General features: G+C 38.4%; 1 protein-coding gene across 2 annotated transcripts in view; it reads left to right on the top strand.

Annotated features, from left to right (window-relative positions):
- Window positions 1-14,481, top strand: part of ECT2 (epithelial cell transforming 2) — a 31,046-nt gene extending 16,565 nt beyond the window's left edge. Inside the window, exons 17-26 of one of the 2 annotated variants that reach the window (XM_075157380.1) lie at window positions 673-769; window positions 1,488-1,569; window positions 2,580-2,658; window positions 2,847-2,966; window positions 4,337-4,475; window positions 6,012-6,166; window positions 8,205-8,312; window positions 9,440-9,586; window positions 11,235-11,561; window positions 12,894-12,974. In XM_075157380.1, coding sequence (XP_075013481.1) covers window positions 673-769; window positions 1,488-1,569; window positions 2,580-2,658; window positions 2,847-2,966; window positions 4,337-4,475; window positions 6,012-6,166; window positions 8,205-8,312; window positions 9,440-9,586; window positions 11,235-11,537 — 1,230 coding nt within the window. In that variant the 3' untranslated portion in view covers window positions 11,538-11,561; window positions 12,894-12,974. Of the gene's footprint in view, window positions 1-672; window positions 770-1,487; window positions 1,570-2,579; window positions 2,659-2,846; window positions 2,967-4,336; window positions 4,476-6,011; window positions 6,167-8,204; window positions 8,313-9,439; window positions 9,587-11,234; window positions 11,562-12,893 lie in introns of both variants that reach the window. The other variant, XM_075157381.1, reaches the window with a different exon arrangement.
- The last annotated feature ends 7,967 nt before the right edge of the window (window positions 14,482-22,448 follow it).

Here is a 22,448-nt window from a genome sequence, read left to right as displayed (position 1 = left end):
ACTTGTATTTCTGAAATAGCTTTTAGCTCACTTTTGGCATCTGTGAAGTTCCAGGGAGGTAGAATCTCTCAATGTTCTTGTGACTAATGCATAGGAGTATAACAGTGGGGATCTAACAGGAAGATGATCTTCAAAGAAAGAGTTATCTGAAGATGAGTCTCAAGACTCTTGAGCTCTTCAGATAAAGGTATATAGTTGATTAATAGTGCAGTGTAGCTTGAACTTGTCTTCTGTATCTCACAAGTGTCTCTCAAATAGTGGAGTAACCAAACTGACAGATTTCGACTCATGTTTTCTGAGGTACCAGGAGTGTTATCCAAGTATTGATATCTAAAAGATGGAGAAATGAATAAGAGAACAGGCTGACCCCCGTCCCGCTCCACATTAGCATTAGCTTCTGAAACAAGGACTGAGGGGTTGATAATATGGACGGTTTAAAACTAGATATTCTGAGAACATAAATAGTGTGATAAATACTGCGCAGATTTAATATAATGTGTTTTTTAACATGATCTGTTAATGACTGAGTATCTGTTGTAAATGATTCTCAAACTTTTACTGCAATGCTAGTTTCAGGGAAGACAATTTTTCTCCTAGTTTGTGATTTTTGGGTTTTTTGTGTGTGTGGAAAAAAGTAAGAATTATTTTCTTTTCCCCCTTTCTTTTCCCCAGATAAACCAAGCTAAACCTGAATGTGGCCGCCAAAGCCTAGCTGAACTCCTTATCCGTCCTGTTCAAAGGCTGCCTAGTGTTGCTCTACTACTAAATGGTAATCTAGTAATGTATTTTTTTATTAGTTTGTCTGTAAAGGTCTTAAAACCAAGATAATGTCTGCTTTTTGTCATAATTAGCAACAGCTTTTCTCATATAAAACAAGCCTGATTCTGGGAGTTAATCATGCTTAATGGCAGTCAGCAAGACCAATTACTAAAGAAAGCATACTTTTGGCTAAATTTCACTTGTTCATATATTTGTCTGCAGGATACAGGTAGAGGAAGAGGTTGCTCTGACAACAGTTTTGTCTGTTCAAATACAAATATAATTGATATTCAAATGCAGCTAGCATAAACTAGAGAGCAATTACAGCTTCATGTGTTCCACCTGGTATCAACCACTTGCTAATAATGATTACGTTAATAAAAATAATAATTAAAAAAAAAACCACACCACCATCCTTTGCTTCAGTTAGAAAAAGGCTTCCATGCTTGTCTCTGCACTGCAACAAAAACAGCTTGTGGTCTTGTTGATTTTTTTTGAATAGTTTAAGGGTTTGGTTTTGTATTGTAGGTGGGTTTTTTCTTAATGAGATGCATGGACAATTGCTGCTCACCCTACTTCCCCACTTAATCAAGGCTATTTGGACTCCAGGATAGCTGTGATTTCTTCAGTCATCTTATGTGACTTACAGTTTAAACTTGAATTTTTCGTATTTCTTTTCAGGCATTTGTAATGTGTGTGGGTTTTTAAATTTTTTTTTTTAATTGTAGATATAAAGAAGCATACAGCAGAAGAGAACCCAGATAAAATAACTCTAGAGAGAGCTATTGAATCATTAAAGGAAGTGATGACGTAAGTGATGTTCATTCTATGAAACATACTGTTATACATTTATATCTCTCTTCCTTCTGAATTGCTCTTAGTGTGTCGTTGCCATAACTTCAGTCTCCATGTAAGTATACATAATTGTATGTGTTCTTCACTCTCCCTTTGGCCACTGTTGTCACTCTGGCATTCTCTTGAAGGAGTCTGTGGCGTTGTTACCCAGCACTTTTACCTGAATGTCTTCTGACTCCCTGCCTCAGCATGAAACTGAATGTCCCTAGTCCTCTGTTGTGTTCCAACTCTCATTTCTATCTATTCTACGGTTGGACACGATGATCTTAGAGGTCTTTTCCAACCTGTATGATTCTATGATTCCCTCCAGGATGGAATAGATCTGTTTTGTCTTTAAAACTTACTTCTGTGCCTATATCCACTGAAAGGACGCGCTATTGGTGGAAGATTAGTTTCTCTTCTGGTCCTGTATTAGCTGTTCTTGGCACCATTCCACGAGTTAATTAGCTTAAAGCTGAAGCTGTTTAGATTGTAAGTCTCACCTCTTTTGAAGTGTAGCGTATGTCTCCAGCAATGAGACCTCCTGTATTAATTGGGTAAATGTTTGTCTGATTCTAACAACAACAACAAAAACTTTTAAATTGTAATTATTCTTGCATCTGCTTCTTGGTGAGCTGCAGCCCTGACTTGAGGGGATAAAATGCAGGCTGTAAAGAACTGCATTGGGTTGGTCTCTAGTTCAAAATTTTACGGGGCAGGGGAGGAGATTTATACATTAACTGAATGGTGTGTCAGCTACTGATGACATGACAAGAATATTGTTCTAGGTCCAAAGTTTCCTATGTGCTTAGCATATGGTACTTGGTTACTTCAATGAACAAGTGTGGTTGGTCTTATAGTTTACACAGCAGCACTGGAAAATATATCTCTGAATGTTTAGCTTCATTATTTTTGTATGTCTCAAATGCAGTGCATTCATTTACTGTTGCTTGATATTGAAGATAAATATAATATGCTTCCCTCAGACATATTAACGAAGACAAAAGAAAAACAGAGGCACAAAGGCAGTTCTTTGACGTTGTCTATGAAGTTGATGGATGTCCAGTAAGTAATTTCTCTGAAGCTGCAGACCTGTAAAATGACTGTGCGCTAGTTTTCTCCCTTTGCAAAAGTATGTGAGGTTAAAATGCAATGGTGCTGGTTTAAACAGATTTCCAGTGTTAAGCTGTAAGCAAGCAGTAATCCAGCCCTTGAACTAAATGCTTAACGAGCTTTTTGCTTGTATCACTTAGGCCAATCTCTTGTCCTCTCACCGAAGCTTAGTTCAGCGTTTGGAAACTGTAGCACTTGGTGATGACCTCTGTGACAGGGGAGAACAGGTCACACTCTTTCTATTCAATGATTGCCTAGAGGTAAGATGACTATAAAAGTATACATCTCATGAACGGAATTATAAAAGGCTTGACACTACATATGAATATAAACAAGTAAAATTTAAAAACTTTGAAGCAGAATTCTAAGTCACGGAAAGCTGATAGCTCAATACATGCTGATGTTGCTTTTCCATTAGCTATTGTATAAGCCAACACAAGTAGCTAGTCAATTCTGGATGATTGAGAGGTGTTAATGTAGCCTTTAATGTCTTGCAGCCAGGTCAAAAAATTTAAAAGCAGCTTAATATGTTAAGAAATAAATGGTTATCTGAATAGCACTTCGAGTAGTACCAATGGATGAAAAAATGCTGGAGTCGTCGGCTTAGCAAGATGTTTGTCCTTCTAAAGTTTAGTCATATTTAATGTGAGTAAATCGTGGGCCTCTGTGCTTAGGCTACAAAAAAAAATTCACATATTAAATGCCTTAGACTAACAGTACGTTAGGAAGAACTAGGAGGGAAAAGTAATCTAACTGGGTTTTGGAGACTTATGTGGAGAAACTGACGTTGTGAAGGACACTTTATGAAAGTACTTGTTACTGTCTACAGCAGTAAAGAACATTGTCTTCATAGAAAACCAACTCCAAAATAATCGAAAAGTAGTGCTGTCTTAAGCAGCATTTAGAGACAAAAGCCTAGTGTTGTGACTAGTGATAAACTCTTCCTGGGAGTCAAGTTGACTCAGCTTCATCACTTCTTATGAAGGAAGGAAAGGAAAATGGAAGGAAAATGAAAACGCCTTTAATAAAGCTTCTTGGCTTATCTCTTGTACAAGACACAAGCAACTGAAGATACCTTACTTAAAAAATATGTAAAATACCTGTGTGTCAATGTAAAGTAAGAACTGACTGACTGACCTCCACTGCAAAACTCACTCAATGGCTGTATGCGCAAGCAACAGCAAGTAATATTTCTAGGAATAACATACCACAGTCTAAGTTGGTTCATGCATATAGATGTTGTCTTTTCTGTTTAAATCTAGACTACCTTGTGGTAGGTTTCAAAGGGTCTTTGCTTGTTAGGCAGGGTAGAATTGAGGTCTGTAATGCAAAATTACTTCCCCTTTTGATCTTTTTTTTTAATTTATTTTATTTTTGAGGTAAGTGTATTGATGCTAAGTAACAAGTATTGCTGGGCCACTTGAACTGTAGACAGTGAGTGGTGAGATAAGTGAGTTCCTTAAAGATTTATGTGGTAGAGTAAATAGAGTAAAATACTCTTTAGAGGACTTTTCTGCAGCAAGGCTTTCTGTGCCTTCCTCTATACTAGAAGGTAAAAGAATAGAAGAGAAACAAAACTATGGCAATAGACCTTCTAACTTTAACCTCTTTGTCTTCTATTTAACCGCAGATTGCGAGGAAAAGGCATAAAGTTATTGGTGCTTTCAAGAGTCCGCATGGCCACACAAGGCCTCCTGCATCTCTTAAGCATGTTGTTCTCATGCCTCTCTCCCAGATCAAGAAAGTCCTAGACATCAGGGAGACAGAAGGTCTGTATGTTTTCAAGTGCTGTGATAACTAATGAAAACTGTGGTTCAGAGTATAAAGGATAAAGGTCTGCTGTTGTGGGATGGAATGCTAAGGTATATTTGTTGTACGGTATGTTAGGTATGTGATTTTTAGTAAGCTTCTGTTTGCAGCTCTGCATGAGCTTGATAATTCCTTGCATTGACACCTTTTGGCTTTTCAAGAATCGCTGCAGGATGCTGAATTTGGCAGAACTACTAGATGGCTTAGTATGAGCTAACCACATGACAGTATGAGTTAAACAGAGGAGTACACTTTTGACAGCTCTGGATTTACAAAACAAAATCAAAAAAACCAAACTTCAGTCCAGAGCATTAGACTGACCAGAGACAAGTGCTGTTGCTGCGAAACCAAATCTTCATTTAACTGGTGATAATGATGCTCAGGAGGAGCTGTGTTTCGCATCTTAAAAGAAATATTTAGATGACTTAATTTCTGTGGCTGCTTTGCCATGCTGAGACTGTAGGGGTTTCACTGATGTGATGCATTGCTACAGCAGCAGAACTCATGCTACAATACTGTTCCAGCCTTGATAGTGACTTCTAAAGAAGTCTAGTCAGACTAGTTTCTAGATCTATACCCTAGAAAGATAGATTTGATATTTCACTGTAGGTGATGGTATGCATGTCATACTTGTTCTGTTTTATGTTCTCTGAAGCACCTGAACGTAGAAACCCAATAAAAACCTAGAAACCCAATAAAAAATAGGAATGGCAAAGAGGGTAGGTGGTAAACGTGATGCCTACCTGCATTTTTAAAAGGTACTTTAGGGTTTCTCTTTTAAGAGTTCTCTTTAAATTACAGTACCACACTTAAGTTTACTTTGGGACTTGGGCGATGGGAGCCATTTGTAAGCATACCATTTAATACTTGCTAAGAATTTTAGTGTGCAAATCTTGGGAGAGGTCCGCTACTCTCTTTTATATACTGCTTTTCCAGTGCTGTTTTTCTGAATTGGCAATGGGTAGTTTTTTCTTTCTTCCTCTCTCAACTGTGTTTAGCATGCTTCAGCTGTGTCTGCTATAAAGGATTAATTTTCTGCTATTAAGTGAGCAATCTTTGTCAAGTTTAAACAGTAAAACCATTGTAACTCGACTATTTTAACGTGTCATATATAGTACTGATGTCTTTGTTGCTTTTTCCTGCTTTACAAAATAGGGTAAATGTTGTTCTCCTTGTTCTCTGTTGATAAAGAAATGATCTGTCCAACATGTCATGAGTTAGAGAATGAAATTGATATTTGCTGCTATATCCAGTAAAGATTGACTAGTCTGCAGACTATAGTATGCAGATTATTTGGTGAGTAAACAATCAAACAACAAGTGATACAACAGCTAATGTGTAAATAAAGATAAAATCCTTGCACCGAATCATATTGTCTCTAACTCTAGCTCCTGGCAGATGGAGGGTTAACTCTTCTGAAGGTTCACCCCTGAATTATATGAAAAATAATTATTCTTTGTCTTAACTCCTTGCCTCTTTTTTTTAATAAACTGTAGATTGCCAAAAAGCTTTTGCTTTAGTTGTGCGGCCACCTACAGAACTCAACAACAAGCTACTCAGTTTCCAGATGACAACTGAAGAACCTCCTAAAGAAGACTGGTTGAAGATGCTGTGTCGGCACGTGGCTAACACTATTTGTAAAGCAGATGCAGTAAGTACTCCGGAACCAAGTTGCTGAATGGAAATATTTCTCTCTTTTTGGCTTGAAGCACATGAAGCTAAAGAACTTGTTAATGGTGGACATGCTTGAGGTGAAGTAGAGCAGAAAACATTTGTGCTAGCACGTCCGCAAGTGCGTGGTTAAAAAGTGGAAAAGGAAACCGCCTGAAAGTTAGCTTCTACAGAAGCTATTAAGTACTTAAAAATCAAGAATCATGCCCTTCCCCCATCACAAATTAATTATTTATAATTTAAACTCTGCACTGCAGATCTAAACAGAATTGTCTTCAGCTTGGTTCTTTCACAGCTATGTTTCAATTTACAATCCCAGCATTACGAATCATATGTTTTGGTTTAACTCTGTGTTAAGTTGAATTCTTTGTTCTACACCTTATCTGCACAGGCACCATAATGTAAGAGACGTGTCCTCCTATAGACAAGAAGCCTACAACCTTAAAACAAGGAAATAAAACAATGAAATAAAGAGGCACTGGCCTCCTCACATATTTAGAAGTTAAACGTGTGGGCCTTCCACAGCCAGAAAACTACTAATTTGAAGAGTAGATCCTCTCCAATTAGGGCAAGAGATTTTCAGCTAATGTTTTAATTATGTAAGAGTGTATGCATATCAGTCATCCAAATTTGCTGAAAATATGTGCAGTACATGTAGCTGAAACAACCTGGGTTTAAGCTAGAAATCTTTTGTTCTGCATTGTGCTCTTACTGTACAGTATTTGGTTGTCTGTGATTTTTAAAGACATGCTTGTTCCAGGAGAGGTAGTTAAGTAATCAAAATAGCATTTTAGTTTTATTTTGTTTGGCTTGTCATCCAGGGACTTACGAATAAGAAACTTGGCTTTGTGCTTTTCCTTCCTTTTTAGGTACTGAGTAGGAAAAGTACTGATTCAGAAGTGTTAATTTGCTTTAATCTGTCTGTCGCCTATCTTCAGTCTCTTGTGTTACGTATAACACAAAGGGATGGAAAAAATGTTGGGTTTTTTAATAGAAATTAAATCTTTGTGTAATAAATGTATCATTCCCTCTTGCCCCAGGACATTCAGAATCATGTGCTGACAAATTGTAATGTACTATGCTGAATCCCATTAGTTATAATTTCTGTAACTACTGCTTTGTACCAACTATATAATACTCTCTTCTTGCTGATTTAAATGTCAAATTGAGCTTCAATTTAAGCACATTTCCCCTTTTCCCTGGTTTTCAAGAACTCTGTAGCATCATGTGAGAATGAGATAGCGTTGACCTTGCCACATGGTGGCAGTAAAGGCTTTACCTACTCTGTGTTAGACACTAGGAATAGCCGTAAGCTTGCTGTCTGCTGTCCTTATGACTTTTTTTTCCAAAACTTTTTTTTTAGGTAAACTGTCTTTTCTCAAAATAAAAACCCAAAAGAACAACAACAACAAAAAAACCCCCAGCCACTTCCCCCTCCCATCACTCCCATGCGTGGTGTCCCCCCCCCAAGTTTTGCAAGTAGCTAGCCAGAGATTGCTTTGCACATGCTAGAGTATAAGAATGAGGCATGGGAAGAAAAAAACACAACCCACAAAAAAAAAACCACCACAAAAAACAAACCAAACTTGTGGCTATTCTGAAACATTATTGGGCTTAAGCTGAAGGGTTTAGACTTAACGTTTGACAGCTGGAGCTATGGAGATTTTACTTCAGAACAGTGCTAGGTGTGTCAGTGAAACAAAGGGGTATATATGTTGTGAAACTCCGCAGGTATGCTTCAGAACTCCTGCTTTTAGTTTGGTCAACCCTGAACTTGAAACTGAATCAAACAAACCAAATGTAAAACTACTGATGAATTGGTTTCATAAACTGATTGCACCAGCAGTTAATCTCATGAAATGGCATGAAAGCAAATAGCTGCTTAACTGTATATTAAGAATTGAATATGGAGGAATATGGCAATTAAAACCTCTAAATCTGACCTAATGAATTAGAGAATGATATTTTGACAAGTGCTGATGTTTGTTGACCATTATTAAGACTATTTTTGCCTATAGGAAAATCTCATTTATACTGCTGATCCTGATTCCGTTGAAGTAAATACTAAAGATATGGACAGTACTTTAAGCAGAGCATCCAGGGCAATAAAGAAAACATCAAAAAAGGTAAGATACTACAAAGACAGTGCTTTACAGTAAAACCCATTTTAGTCAGGGAATCGTGCTAGTATTCCTGTTTCAGGTGTTTTATAGCATGTACAGTAGTGACAGGAAAAACTTAATCTGAACTAAAACTCATAAGTATAAGCTCCTTAAAGAAGGAAGGTGGAGAGCGTTTGAGGTTTTGACTGAGTAGTTTTGGAGTATCTGTATATAGTCTTAAGTATTATGGTCATAAGTATTATGTAGTCATTTTTAAGCCTGTTATAGCACTTACTCTGTTTAATATTTTGAACCTTTTAAATATAGTGCAAAAAAACCCCAACCCTCAGCTGTAACTGTTTTTAGCATATTGAATGGAGTTTTAAACCTGCATGCAATTACCTAAATTCAAGTACCTTTAAAAGTAGGATGGGTGTAGAGTATGTGTGTCCTGGTAAGAAAATAGATTTTGGAATAGCAAGGAAGTAAGCGCTGAATGCTGGTGTCTGCCTGTGTACGCTTTCCTTTGTGTATGGCTTAGCTGCTCTCAACTAATGGGCTGAGGAACTGTGCCCTATTCTGCTAAGAGGACCTGGCTGGGAGGCAGGAGGAAGGCTGTCTGTCTGCTCTGATATGTTGGATGTGCACTGGGTTTGGTTCTGCTAAAGTTTGTGGCCTGTGAGAAGGGGTGACAGAGAATGGTGCAGCAAGGAGGAATCTGTTCCCCATTCTCAGCAGCCTCCCAGCAGGGTTAGTATGTTCAAGATGTTAATACTGTTTCATAGTGAAAACTGGAGGCTGCTGTAGTTTGGAAGCTGCTGAAGACTAAATTGAGAGCAACTTAAAGGAGGGGGGGCTGACTTTGCAGAACTCAAGGGATGTGGGGAAGCCTAGTTGACTAGACCTTATTTTGACTTCTCCCTGAATCTCTGCCCCTCCCCGCCATGTTGTCTTCATATTTGGACAGAGTGAGAAGAGCAGGGGTGATGGAGAGCCTTAAAAGTCAGACCACCTTGTGGGTAGGTGTGTTTGGCTAGTTTTGACACAGTCATATTAACATTTCAAGTTCAAAACTTGAATGGTAGCCTATATTGTAGTAGTTATTACAGCCTGATTTTTGTCAGTGTATAACTGCTTGTCAAACCCCTCAGGTTACAAGAGCATTTTCTTTCTCAAAAACACCAAAGAGAGCTCTTCGAAGGGCTTTAATGTCACATAGTGCAACAGAAGGAAGAAGTCCCAGCTCAGCTAATGAGAGTTATATAGGCAGCCGACTGACTAGTACGTCGTCATTAGCGGTAAGTGATTTGGCTGTTGCAGGCCAAACAAGTAACCTTTTTAAGATCACAGTTATTTTAATGTCTGGTGCTGATCTTACTTTAACAATTTCAAGATCCACAGTAGAAAAATTTTTTTTAACTACATTCATAGATGTGTTATTTTCTGCGCAAGAGTTGTTTAATGAGAAGGCTTACTTGCTGAAACTGCGGAACAATCTGCTGTATGTACTAGAAGCTGGGAGTTGCCTTGTACAATTAAGTTGGGAAAAAAAACGCAAGCAACCTCTTTTGCCAGAGGTGGAATGTATCCTCTTCTGAGAGAGTGACAAACTTCCGACACACTGTCTTAAGTTGGTTCATGCTTTTGATTTTGGACAATATATACAAATGTGGTGAACAACCCTGACTAGTACGGTGAAAGTATCAATGAAAGTAGTGAGATGATAGACACCCTGTGAAACTGGGAAGGAAGGGTAGAGAAATACAGATGCTGCAGCCTGAGAGTTTTAAAAAAGGCAAGGGAATGGTCTCCTTATACGTGTTTAAGAAAACTTGGTAAAATAATATATTGTTCTACATACTGCAACTCTTCTGCTATGCCTGACTACCTATTGCAGCTTTCTTCTGCTACATTAGGTCAAATTCAATTTCCTAGTACAGTCTAGTAAAGCAGGCTAGATTTTGTAGAAATTTTTTCATCATCTTCACTTTTCTTCTAGTGTTTGAATATACCTGTATGCTGAGTAAACATCTACTTTAAAGTCTGTAGTTTGTAGGACAGAAGGCCAAGAACAGGATTTCCTGTGTATCTTTCTACTACTGCCTGATATGTCAGTACCTTAATATAGACATAATTCAGTATTTTTGGGTGGCCATTAAATTGTACAACATAAAGATATTGCCCTGCTCTCCCACATGAGATAGGCATGAGAAAATATGAATTAGTAAGGGAGGAAGGATCACAGTGGACTCCCTTGCTTTAGAGGAAATTAAAAAAAAATTCTACTAGTGTGGCTATACTCCAGTTCTCTGTAGAGATTTTCTTCCTTCAATTATGATTGCTCCAACAATTGTTTTAGAATTCTAATATTCTGTCTTCATTTTGATACAGCACTGTCTCTCATTTCTTATGAAAATGCAAGTTATGCACTTTTCTCTGTGTGTGTGTCTACCCCATACAAAAAACTTTTTTCCACAAAATGATAGGAACTTATAGTAGGAAAAACTATTTTCATATTTCGAATTCTTCCCAGAGTTCTTGGACCTCGAAGGTAGTAAGCTGCAGCTTGGCAGCAGATCATACGTTGTGTGTGATGTCATGTGGTGTGTTGTTTTTTTTTTTAACCAATCCCACACTTGCATAAAGCCTTTTTGGTTGAATGATAAGGTTGAGGGGGAAAAGAGAGGTTTGGATTCCAGCCCCTCAAGTTGGGATACCAGTGCCGTTCTTAGACAGGTTTCCTGCAGCTTTAGTTTCCTGCTCGAGTCCATTGAGAGAGTCAAAGCTGTTTTTCAGACGTGTTGTTTTATTTAAATAAAATCCTGGACTGTGCTTTTGTGGGGATTTTTTGGTGTAGAAAAACTATAGAGTAAAAATACCAATAAAACTTGGATGCTTGGGTTTTTTCTTGTTTGGACTAACTCTTGAACCCCTTCCTAATTGTAGATTGCTCGTTCATCTTCTACGTGCAACATAAATGGATCTGTAAAATGTGTTGTTAATGTTCATCGCTCCAATTCTGTGGATTGGAGCTCTCAAAATTCCAGGCCTCGACCAGTGCTGTGTCCTGGCTCTCCAAATATTCGTCTTTCAAGTGCTGTAGAAGAAAAAACCTCTTCCAACTTGGAAAGCTTAAATGGTCATGCCTTGGACAGATCGTGTCCTGTCCCTATTATTACTAGCACTCGTGATGATACTGGAGATAATAACCAGTGTGGTGCTGAAAAATTCTGTACATCAAAATCCTGACTGTTAATGCCCATCTTGCATGAAGTGAGCAAAAAAATCTTGATTCCTCTAAACTAAGACAGCACGGTACAACTATATAAAACCCTAGAATGCACAAAGTGTTTTAAATGGTGTTGGGTTTTTCTTTGACTTGTTCCAATGCACAGGATTGGAGTCAACACTCGCATGTGGTCTAGTTCTATTTCTGTTCTGGGTGCAAAGTTAATTCTTTCACAAACCCTTTTAACTTTAATTTTTCTGTGTTTTTTTCTTAATTTCTATAGAATTTAATTACTACTTGTTTAAGTTCAGTTGTCCAAGTGGCAGTGTAGCTCACTGGCCAGAGTTCTGAGGACTTTAATAACTTGGTTGCAGGGAAGTGTTGAGCAGCTAGTTTTACCTATGGTTTTAAGTTTTTTGTTCCCCTATCTGTAAATAGAAAAAAAAATCCTGTATAAAATACTTTAGAGTCTAATAAGAGTTGCTATATAAGGAGGAGTTTAGGATTTAATTTTCAAATACTGCCTATGACTGCAAATAGAAGACATGCCATAAACAGATATTAGACTTCATAGTGAAGTGGTATATCCTTACCTGCTCAAAATATCTCTATTTAAAAGATTCTTGAAGCATGCAGGTGCAGCAAGCTGCCTAACTACCATGACCTGTTTATATGCTGAAAAGCTTGACTGTGCTATAAAGAGCAACAGAAGATTGCTTGTGAAAGTATCTTGAGCTCTAATGTAAAAAGAATATAAAATCTCGCTGACCCAAAGAGGTTAACTTTTAGTGCTACATATTGATATGTTGGTTTCGCTGTAATTTTAAGTCTCAGAAGCAGCCTATGCTCCTAGCACTAGAAAAGTCAGCTTTTTGCCTAGTTTGTGCCCATCCAGGCGCAGCTAAAGCAAGCTTTGGCAAATCACTGTGGTGTCTATTGCCTTCTGTAGCCAAGGCGGCATGTGTTCAGCATCTAATTTGGGGCTCAAAGCTCGTAAAAATGCAGAAAGTTGTAGGATCTGAGGGGAGCTCCATTTCTCCAAGAGGTTATCATAATGTATCTTGCCTTCAATTTGGAGGGAGATTATTATTGCAAAAAGTGTGATGCAAGATCTATGCTAATACTTGGTTAACAGCTACTCTTCAAAAACAAGGAAAAATCTTTCTTCTGTGTTTTTTAAAATATATGCATTCTACTCGTTTGGTGCGGTTTAACTGTTCTGTTCAAAATCTAGAAATGCTGAATCATTAATTTCAAAAGCTGCCCATCTTCTGTACTGTTACATTCCTTATATACTATGTATCAAGGTTGAGAAATTCAGTATTGACATTGGCTAACAAATAATCAAATAACTTTTTTTTTTTCTTTCCCAACAGGGTATTTCCTCTCCTTCCTTGGTCAGTCTTCCCTCAATCTTCGAAAAAAGGAGTCATACCTTAAGTCGATCAACAACCCACTTGATATGAAGCAGGTTTAAGATACAATGCTGTATTGTAGTGACTGACAAGCAGCTGGCTGTTTAAATGACCTGTTACTGACATTAATGGTACCTTAGTCATTAGCACTTAGCAATGATTAGCAAAATGTTAGATAACACTAAGTTAATCACAAGGGATTTTTAGTTGTATTGAAGCAGATCAGCTAATCAGTGGAATAAGTAACTTGGTCTTCATTTAAGACACAGTATTCCCTTGCACAAATTTATTTTCTCACCAACATGATGGAAGCTTTTCTTCTATGGAAATTGTCCCCTCTAGGCAATAAACTAGTTTGTCAGATTTTGAAAGGAAGATGATGTTCACGTAACTTACCGCTAGTTTGGATGACTCTTATGCTTGCCTAACTTCATCAACTGGCAGAGCACTCTAATGTTTGAATTGTTGATTTCTTAAATGGAGATGCATTATGAAGTACCTGACCTTTCAAGTATGACAGTTAACCTGTTGTACAGCTGCTTATTCCTGATATTTTATAAATGTAGTTGTTCATAAAGAAATAGAATTGAGTTTCTGTGATTATGGTCTTCTGCAGCCTCACTGTAACAGTTACCCACTGTAACTGGTATGTTACGTGGGTTTATTTGAACAGTAAGTTTAAAGGCTATGACTAGCTTTGACCACCAAAAATGATCAACTGAATTCTTTGAATTTCTTTAAAGTGGAAGTCTGAGGAAGTCCCTTTTAGTAGGACTGTTAAACAAACAAACCCCACACCTTCCACGTATTTGGTTAACGAATCATTATTTAATGCATGGGATTATTGGTGTGACATTGCAACTCGAGGGCCCAATTTTGGTGTGTCATACTTCAGGTGTAGTACTCCTAAGGCTTTTACCTGGCTTTCTCATGTATTTGTGTCTTCCTTCAAAACTCTGCGTTCACTTCTTTCATCTCTGAACAGTTAGTATGATGCAATGCTATCTCAGGAACTATCTAAATATGTATATTTCTGCATTTCATTAATAGTTTACCTGTCTTGTCTGTATTAGCAGGAGTTCTCAACTTCTGGTTTCTTTTTAACCACCAGTGTCTTGTCTTATGTCTATCTGTAACTAGTGATACTTCTGAATGTGTCAGACTTAGCTGTTTTTTATATCTCTTTTTGCCAATCCAAGCATTGTAAATAAACTGTTTAAAATAACACTGCTTATGGCTTTGCTAAACAGGCTTTTTTATGAGAGTCTACTTTGTCTTTTCACATAAAAAGCGTTGTGTTGGGCTCCAGCCTACAAATGTACTCTGATTAGCTATATAGCTATTCATATACAACTTGGTAGGCCTGGATCTGCCAGAACCAAACTTTTTTTTCCTTAATATATTCACCATTCTCCCCTCTTCCCCGGATATATGTATCCATGGTTTTTTTTGTCCTTATCCATTCAAAATAAATATCTGAGCTAAATATGCACTGACACTTACATAATAAAGTGGCTCTAGGAAATAAACTATTCAATAAATACTATGCTAAAAAATCAAAACAGTTTTTGGTTTCTTTTTTGTTGTTTTCAGAAGGGCATCTTTAACCTGATAAACTCCATGCAAACTTATGATAATATCAGCCTATCATTATTCCTCTGGTCTCCTTTAATTTCCAAATTATTTGTAGCTTCTATATCAAGTTCACTTGCACTCAAAACCAATTGAACCTCTAGTGCTTACTGTATTGCCTAATCTTGTCATTACCACTGCTGCACAGCTCTGTTGTTGCTAAATGAATGGAAAATGATTGTTCAGAGTGCCGAGTCCTACCGCTCCTCATTTGTTGCATATCACTTTCTAACGGAGGAACTCGTTCTGCTCAGCCTTGCTAACTCTTGGAGAAGAAGAATGAGGAAGGCTATGCCTGACTCCAGTGTGACTTTACCCCCTCCTGCATTCTGGATGCATTATTATCTTATGCTGAAACTTGACATAACAGGTTAAGATTTTTTTATTAAAAAATAGGTGTACTATTAAAGAAAGTCCTAACATAAGATTTTCTAAGAGAAAAATGGCAACCCGGTCTCCTTGTAATTAAATGAGATGATTTAAAACAGACAATGTATTCATTACTTGGCTACTGCTCTTTGACTACACCCTAAGGTGATGTACTCTAGCAGCAGTTAATTGAAGGGGCGCTAGGTCCCAAACTGGTGAGAGGATGCGCTACCACTGTGTGTCTTAGGATTGTACTGAAGCCCTTAACTGCTTTTTGGATCTTGACTGTCAGAGGACCAGCAGTTTTTCAGTGCGATAGAGAAGTGAAAACAGTGAGATTTTGGGTAAAAATAACAAGCTGATAGGTAATAATTAACACTGATTTGCTGATTTGACAACTTGTTCTCAATCTAATTACCTGGAGCAGTGCAACAAGTCTTTTGGATACTGGAAAAAAAGTAGGAATCACTTGACCCAATTTTAGTAAGGCATTGTCTTGCATGACAGTATTATAAGTCTGCTAGCAGAGGGGAAACTACTATGAGCAAATATAAAACTGGCTGATCTCTACCCATTGAACAACAAATCTATTCGTATCCACTGTGGTCATACTGAGTGGGGCTCCCCAGGGGTCTGTTCAGTGTTTCTGTTGACTGAGTGGATAATGGAGTGGGAGAGTGTGCTTATTAGTTTTACAGCTGTCACACAACAGCGAGAAACTTGAGTACTTGACAGAGCAGGATTAGGGGTGGAAGTGAGCTTTCTAAGTTAGAGAGGTGCTCCAGAGTAACAGATACAAGCAAAACTAAGAAATTTTTACAAATGAGAGGTTTGCCCCCGCCTTCTCCCCCTACATGCACATTTTGTAGCATTAGAACAAGTACATAATTTTGGGGGGTATTTTGGTTGGTGTTCTTTTAAATTTCAGGTGAGGCTGATTCTCAAAACCAGAATTTTAAACAATAATACTTTTATCATCTAGCTTCTATGGGATGTGCCTTGTTGAGTAACAGTAGTTGTCTGGTTTTGTACAATACCTAGCTTCAATCATGATACAGACAATTCACATCTCCTGAATAATTTTTTAAAAATTCAATTCAGAGAGTTTAGTTGAATTAAGTATAATTTCTTAAGTCTTTATGCTGAGATTTCTGTATCACTAAAACTATAGGATCTGTTCTGCAACTCTTTAAGGAACAAACTTCAGGATAAAAAGGACATTTCTTTCTAACCTAGCTCTCATCCACTTACCACTATGCTAAAGAGTTAGCCAACACACATTCCGCATACAGCAGAACTGTTTTCATTCAGAAAGACCGGAACTCTCTGAAGAGGAGGTCAAAAGATGATCTTTGTTTAAAACACAACCTTCTCTTGCAGGCTGTACAAAATCAAACAGTTCAATGAGCTTGTGCTCTTTGCTACAAGAATCCTTACTCCTAACCGTTGTTCTAAACTGGTGCCTCTTAAAATTGAAGAACAGCTATCAAAGGAAAGGGTCATCTGTTGGGTGAGTGTTAGGTGGGGATGTCTCACTGTACTGAACCAAACTTTCAAGGAGAATGCAGTTTTCTAGCAGCGTGCTTGCTTGCTTCCCTTGTTAAGTACGTGCATCTTGAAGTTCTGGGGAGTAGTGCTCCAAGAAGAAAATCCCTTTGAGTAGGTGTGCGATATGTACATTGCCATAGGGTTTGTTTAAGTATGCCCTTCAACATTTTGAGAAAATTATGTATTGTGTTACCAACCTATCTTTGTTGCTAGTTGAAATATAGAATAGTGCTCAGAAGTTTATACTAGAAATGGTGTTTAAGAAGCCTGTATAGCTATCGGGGGGTAGTTTGGAGGGAGTATGTAGAATAAAGCTCGTACTGAGGCAGGGTGATGTATAAGGAAGTAATAGTTTGTTTGCGTGCTTGAAAAAGAAAAAAACCCACTGAGATATTAAAGAAGCCGGCAGTTGGCCAAGAGACCGGAGGAAATCTGGGACACAGGTTGGAGCTGAACTCTTCTCCTTTTGTTGATATCTCAGTCATGTGAACTTCCTCACGTAGCTTAGTCTGGGCTTGAGCGGTCCAGCCATTCACAAACCTATACATAGAATTCATAAACATCCACTGATGGTAAGTTATTAAAGCATTTAGGGACTAAAATGATTAATCTTTTATAGGTTTTTGTTCAAAGAGAAAAGGTGGAGAGATTACAGCTGCTTGAGAGCACCTGTTTGTGAATCTCTTGTAGATTCCACAGGACGGCTTGACCTGTATTTTGCAGAAAAATAGTTGCTGTTTCAAAAATAGGAACGGAAAACTCCACTGTGAGATGGATGTTTACAACCTCTGAAAGCCAGCCATCAGAGACAAAACAGGGGCTAGCTAGAATGTACTTTAAAAACACAAAAGCTGTTGAGAGCTTAAAATGTTGGCTGAGTGCTCTATGCAGCTGACATTGGAAGGGTGAAGGCAAACTGGTGCCACGTTCTTTGCCTTGGGACCGGTTTTAAGTGCAGAGCCAGAAACCTGCTCTCGCCCATCAGTAACGAAAGCTAAAATGGAAATGAGAAGACCATGAAAACAAACTAATTAAACATCTAGTGAAATAGATGTAACACTGTCAGACGTTAGGCAAACAAAAGTCATTTTTAGATAAGAGCATTACCACTATTTAGGGCTGAATTTTCAGCTGGCACAGAGTAGTCTATCAGCCTCCATACAGATGCAACCATGCATTTGTATGCCTAATTTAGGCAGTTAGAAGTGCAATTACCACCCTACCTGCAAATTGTAATTAGTTTAAGCTGTCTTGGTGCCTTTATCAGCTGATCCATACACTGACACTGACTTTAAGTAGAGTCTGACTATAGTGGGAGCTACCCTCTGTTGTTGAAGCAAGTTATTGTGTATATAAATACATATATGTATGAAGTAGTGAAAAAAAGATGCTTACAAAGCGATGTGAAGCATCCTTTTATTTTTACCCTATGTAGGGAGGCCTAGTGTGGGTACTTGATATTAGTGAAATCAAGCAATTAACGTTCTGATATTGTATTAATTTTGGTAGAAAGAGGAGAACCTTTATAACTCGCATTCCTCCTCTCCCTCCAGCACCTCAATTCCTTCGAGGGCTGAGGAGGAAGGAAGGGGCTTTTGGCCTAATGCTGGAGAGCCCAGCTTTGCTGCTCAGCTTAGCAGGGGCACTGCAGAGCCCATCCTATTTTGGGGGAGGTAAAATCTTGCGCCTACCAAAGCCCAGAAGCAGGCTGCCTTCTGCCTCGCCAGCCCAGGTCTCCCTGGCACCTGTGAAGATGGGGTAAAGGATGACTTTTCGCGCTTCTCTTCCACCACCTCCCTCTCCATCCAGAGATCGAGGAAAGCGCCACAGCCTGGTAAGCACGCTATCAATTTATTAATGGATTCTTTAAAATGGGATTGACTGGAATATAAATTGTATTACCTGAGCTCTTGGAGATGTTGTTTCGCATATGGTTAAAACCAGTAATGTTTATTTGTCAGTGTTTGGAGATACTAACTACCTCTCATAAATATTCAACTTCTGTCTTTACCCAAACAGTCAGTAATTCATTGGCTATGTTGGATTGTAAGTTCCTACATGGTTCCTGCTGCTCAGTGATGGCAAAGATGATATTTCAGTAGTTTCTCCAATGTTTCAGCCTGGAGGGAATGTAAATATAAGCATAAATGATTTTTAAAATGTGCCTTTTTTCTGTGTTTCAATGGCTTATGCATTAGAGTTGGTATGGCTGACAAATCAGCACTGATTGCTAATTAAAAAGCTGAATATATTAAGGAGTTTCGCACTTCCATTTCTTCCTCAGATTGAAACCCTAGCTCTGTGAGTGAGTGCTAGTGAAGCTCTAATGGATACAGTCTAATTACTTGCCATTTTTGCTTTGACTTAACAGTTCATGAATTACAGTAACTCTGACTGACAGATCATTGCTGATTACTAATTAAATGGCAGAATTTGGTTTTATGCACCTTCAGCTTTTACCCCCACAAAAAGCGACACTCCATATCTTAACAAAAAAAGCTTTCTCTCTGCTTGTTTGTTAATATGTAAAAGCTGATGGTCTCATCCCTCTGGAAAACAAAAATTCTTAGGATACGTTTAACAATAGTGGTGGATAAATATATTTCAAAAATAAAGTTACTGCTGTGTTGCTTATAAAGGAGGCTTTGGAGAGAAACTGTTCAAGGCCGTATAACAACTCAGCATGTTTCCTGGCACTCTCATTCTCTTACGGATCGCTTCAGCCCTCATTTAGTGAGCACAAAGAACAATAGGATTTTTAGTCCTTCGTCTGCGGGAGGGGACAATTCGTTCACTGCCGTAGGTACTCCCTAGGTCACCCAGCCACTAGAACAGATGCAGGAATGGAGTGTCTGTCTTTTTCTTTCCCTTCATTTGCCTTTTCTATTCAACGTATCCAGAATTTAATCTGGGTCTTGACAGGGTAACCACTCTCCTAATCTGTGATATGTTTTAATTTGTGGTAGTGATCTGTAGAAATGAGCTGTTGAGGTTGGGAGTTCTTCTCGTGGTGATGGTGACCCTCTAGTCCTGAACGGCAGTGGGTAGAGTTATGGACAGCTGGTAAAGGGTGTAACTGCTATAACTTTTCTCACTAAATGCCCAGAAATATTCAGTTCTATTCCAGACTTTAAATCAAGAATAAGGGCTCATTAAAATTGCTACAGATCTTTTCAAATCAACACGTTAAAGATATTGCAACCTGATAAACTTTTCTTTGTGCTGATTTCAGTCACTGGAATTGTCACAAAAACACAGTAAAACTTTTATCCTAAAAAGAACAACTGCACTTCTGAAAGAAAATCATGCTTCTCTAATCTCTTTCGGTTTGTGAGCATGCCCCTAAGTGTGTGACTATTTCAATACATAGTTTGTAAAAAGCCATCAAATATAATGCTCAAGAGCAAGGGTCAAAAGAAATGGTATGTTACTTGAGATCCCATATATCAAAAAGCGCAGTGAAAAAATCCTCGGCATATAGGTGATCTTAATGGTCCCTTCTGGACTTAAAATGTATTACAGAGAGAAACCACGAAGTCATTTTTATAATTTAAAGCTTTATCTTTTCTTTGTTAGTAATTCTTCCAGTCTGAATATCACTGTTCACCTTAAGCAAAATAGAGATTATATTATTACTGTGAGATAATAAAAAAGATCCTGCGTTATTGCGGTCAATACCCGTAATAAATGTAAAATTTGGCATTCTAATGGGTAGCGGAAAGGTCCCTTTCTTTTTGCCCCCACTTCTCCCATCTAAAGTAAGTATTTAATATCATTGCTATTAATAGCAACTCAAAGTAACACATTTGTACAAAGACAAGAATATGGCAGCGTCTGAAAAACAAACTATCCCAGGTCATCGTGACTGAACCACCAAAGTAATGCTCAGAAAATCTTTATGAGCAAAGAAGCTCATGTGAAGTCTTGAAATTAGGTCTTTTGACTACAAGGCTTCTGAAAACATTTCTTGATGCTTGCCTTTATAACTCTGTCATTCGTAATGGTGTGATCTTTCAAAAGAATTGCAAGGTTTTACAAAGGTGTATGAAAACCCAGAGAAACGGGGCAGCTGCTTTCACCAGGCACTTCTGAAACTCCACCGAGACCTGCCGTGCCTCGTTTTCTACGTGTGCCTGAGACGTGCGAGATCCGCCTGCCCTGGTAGTCCTGGTGAACACCGAGATAAAGCTTTCTGCAGCTGACAGCCCACAGAATGGAAAAATTCCACTATTTCCTCTCTCTGACTAGGAAATGACTGGAATGACTCAGCTCGCGTAGTCAGCGTAGCAAGCGTGACCTTTTTAAAGACGACTGCCGTATGGAGCTTTTTCGCCTCTACTTTCTCCAATTTGCCTTTGCTCAAGAATGACCAGCTTCAGAGAAAAAGTTCACTGCTCTAATTGAATATTCTCCATATTGAGAGGGGTAAAAATAAACATTCTTCTCAGTCTATTCATGCATAAGCTAGAATCATCCAAGTGTGACATCTGAAAGGAACTACATGATTATAATCTGAAATAAGAACAAAGTTCATCTTGTGCGATTTCTTATTTTTTCCTTGCAGACTTTGAAAGAGGAAAGAAATTTCAGAATCTTAATACCCATTAAAGCTCAAGAAAGCCAGGGCTGTGCTCTCCTGTGTTAACCTTTTTAGTATTCTGCTGGCTAATTGTCTGTCCGTTCCACCTTCTCCTCCCAGGTTAATGGGGTGGTTAACAGGGGAGGACAGGAATGGTTGGCCAATCGCACTACAAAGCAACCTGAAAAGGTCAAAGTAATGCGCTGTATTATTCATGGACTATGCCTTGCCGAGGTATCTTAGATCTCATGTCTTCTCGTGATGAATTGCAACAAGAACAAGAAACAGCCCAACGTGAAATTGGCTCTTGTGACAATGATTGTAGTTCAAATGGAAAAATGTAAAACTGTGGCCTGCTGTTGTTCTGTTTTTTGAGATTAAAGATGTGTGATCACATCTAGCCACTGAATGAGCAGCAGGTTACATTTGTATGACTTCTCAGCTGGGTTGTAAGTATAATGCAGTGTAGATGTATATAGATTCTTCTAATTTTAGCCATGGACTTTGTTTTGGAAGTACTGCGTGGTGCCTAATATCCCTCCTATGTCTTCTGTATTGATAACTATTGATAGTTTATAGATTTCTTAATATGAGACTTCTTTTTAAGTGGTGTTTTGTTTAGAAGTATTAATATGCTAATTCCTAGAGAGGCCACCTAGGGTGGACTGTAAGACAGTCCTTGTTCTCAGGAGCTTGCAACCTCTATAGTCAAATTTGAAGGCAAACCTGATGGAACCATTCTTTTCTCCTTCACCTTTGCTGTGAAACGGAGGTGGAGGCAGATACTGGCAGAGGCAGGAGCGTGACTGAGGTACTCTGAATTATTTTCGGAGTACCGTCCCTCTCACTGACCTCAGAGGGAGATTAGCAACAGCTGAGTACTGATTTAATCCCTAGCAGTGGGTGCCGTTAGTGCATGTCCTCATGTAGTCCTTAGCACTGGACGTCATGAGTGCATTTTGTCTTCTGCCTCTGGTGGTGTGTTTAATTTAACGTCGGCTGTAGACCCATCCTCTATCACTTTGAATCACAACCTGTATTTTTCAAGTGTTTTTATCATACCCCTTTGACAGAAGAGACTTCCCAAATAGTGAAAGTGAAAAGTGTTTCTTAAGACCAAACACCACCTGGTCTACCTTCTCCAAGTCGTAATTAGTGTTGTAACCCAACAGTAAACATACACCTAACACCTGAAAGGGCTGACTCTGTTTGTGCTCGTTGTCCCTTCCAGGGCTTAGTACAGAACTCCTGGCATTTACAAGAAAGAAAGGATTGCAACAGCCAGCAGAAGCGTTACGAAGCAGTCTTAGGGGAGAGGGTATTTATATCTCCCCCCCCTTTCTTTAAATTGATATAGTGTTCTTTGCTTTTCGTTGAGTGGTTTCAAC

Source organism: Calonectris borealis, chromosome 9 (genome assembly GCF_964195595.1).
Source record: "Calonectris borealis chromosome 9, bCalBor7.hap1.2, whole genome shotgun sequence".
NCBI lineage: Eukaryota > Metazoa > Chordata > Aves > Procellariiformes > Procellariidae > Calonectris > Calonectris borealis.
The sequence above is the reverse complement of the archived record's forward strand: the minus strand, read 5'-3'. Positions and strand labels throughout refer to the sequence as shown.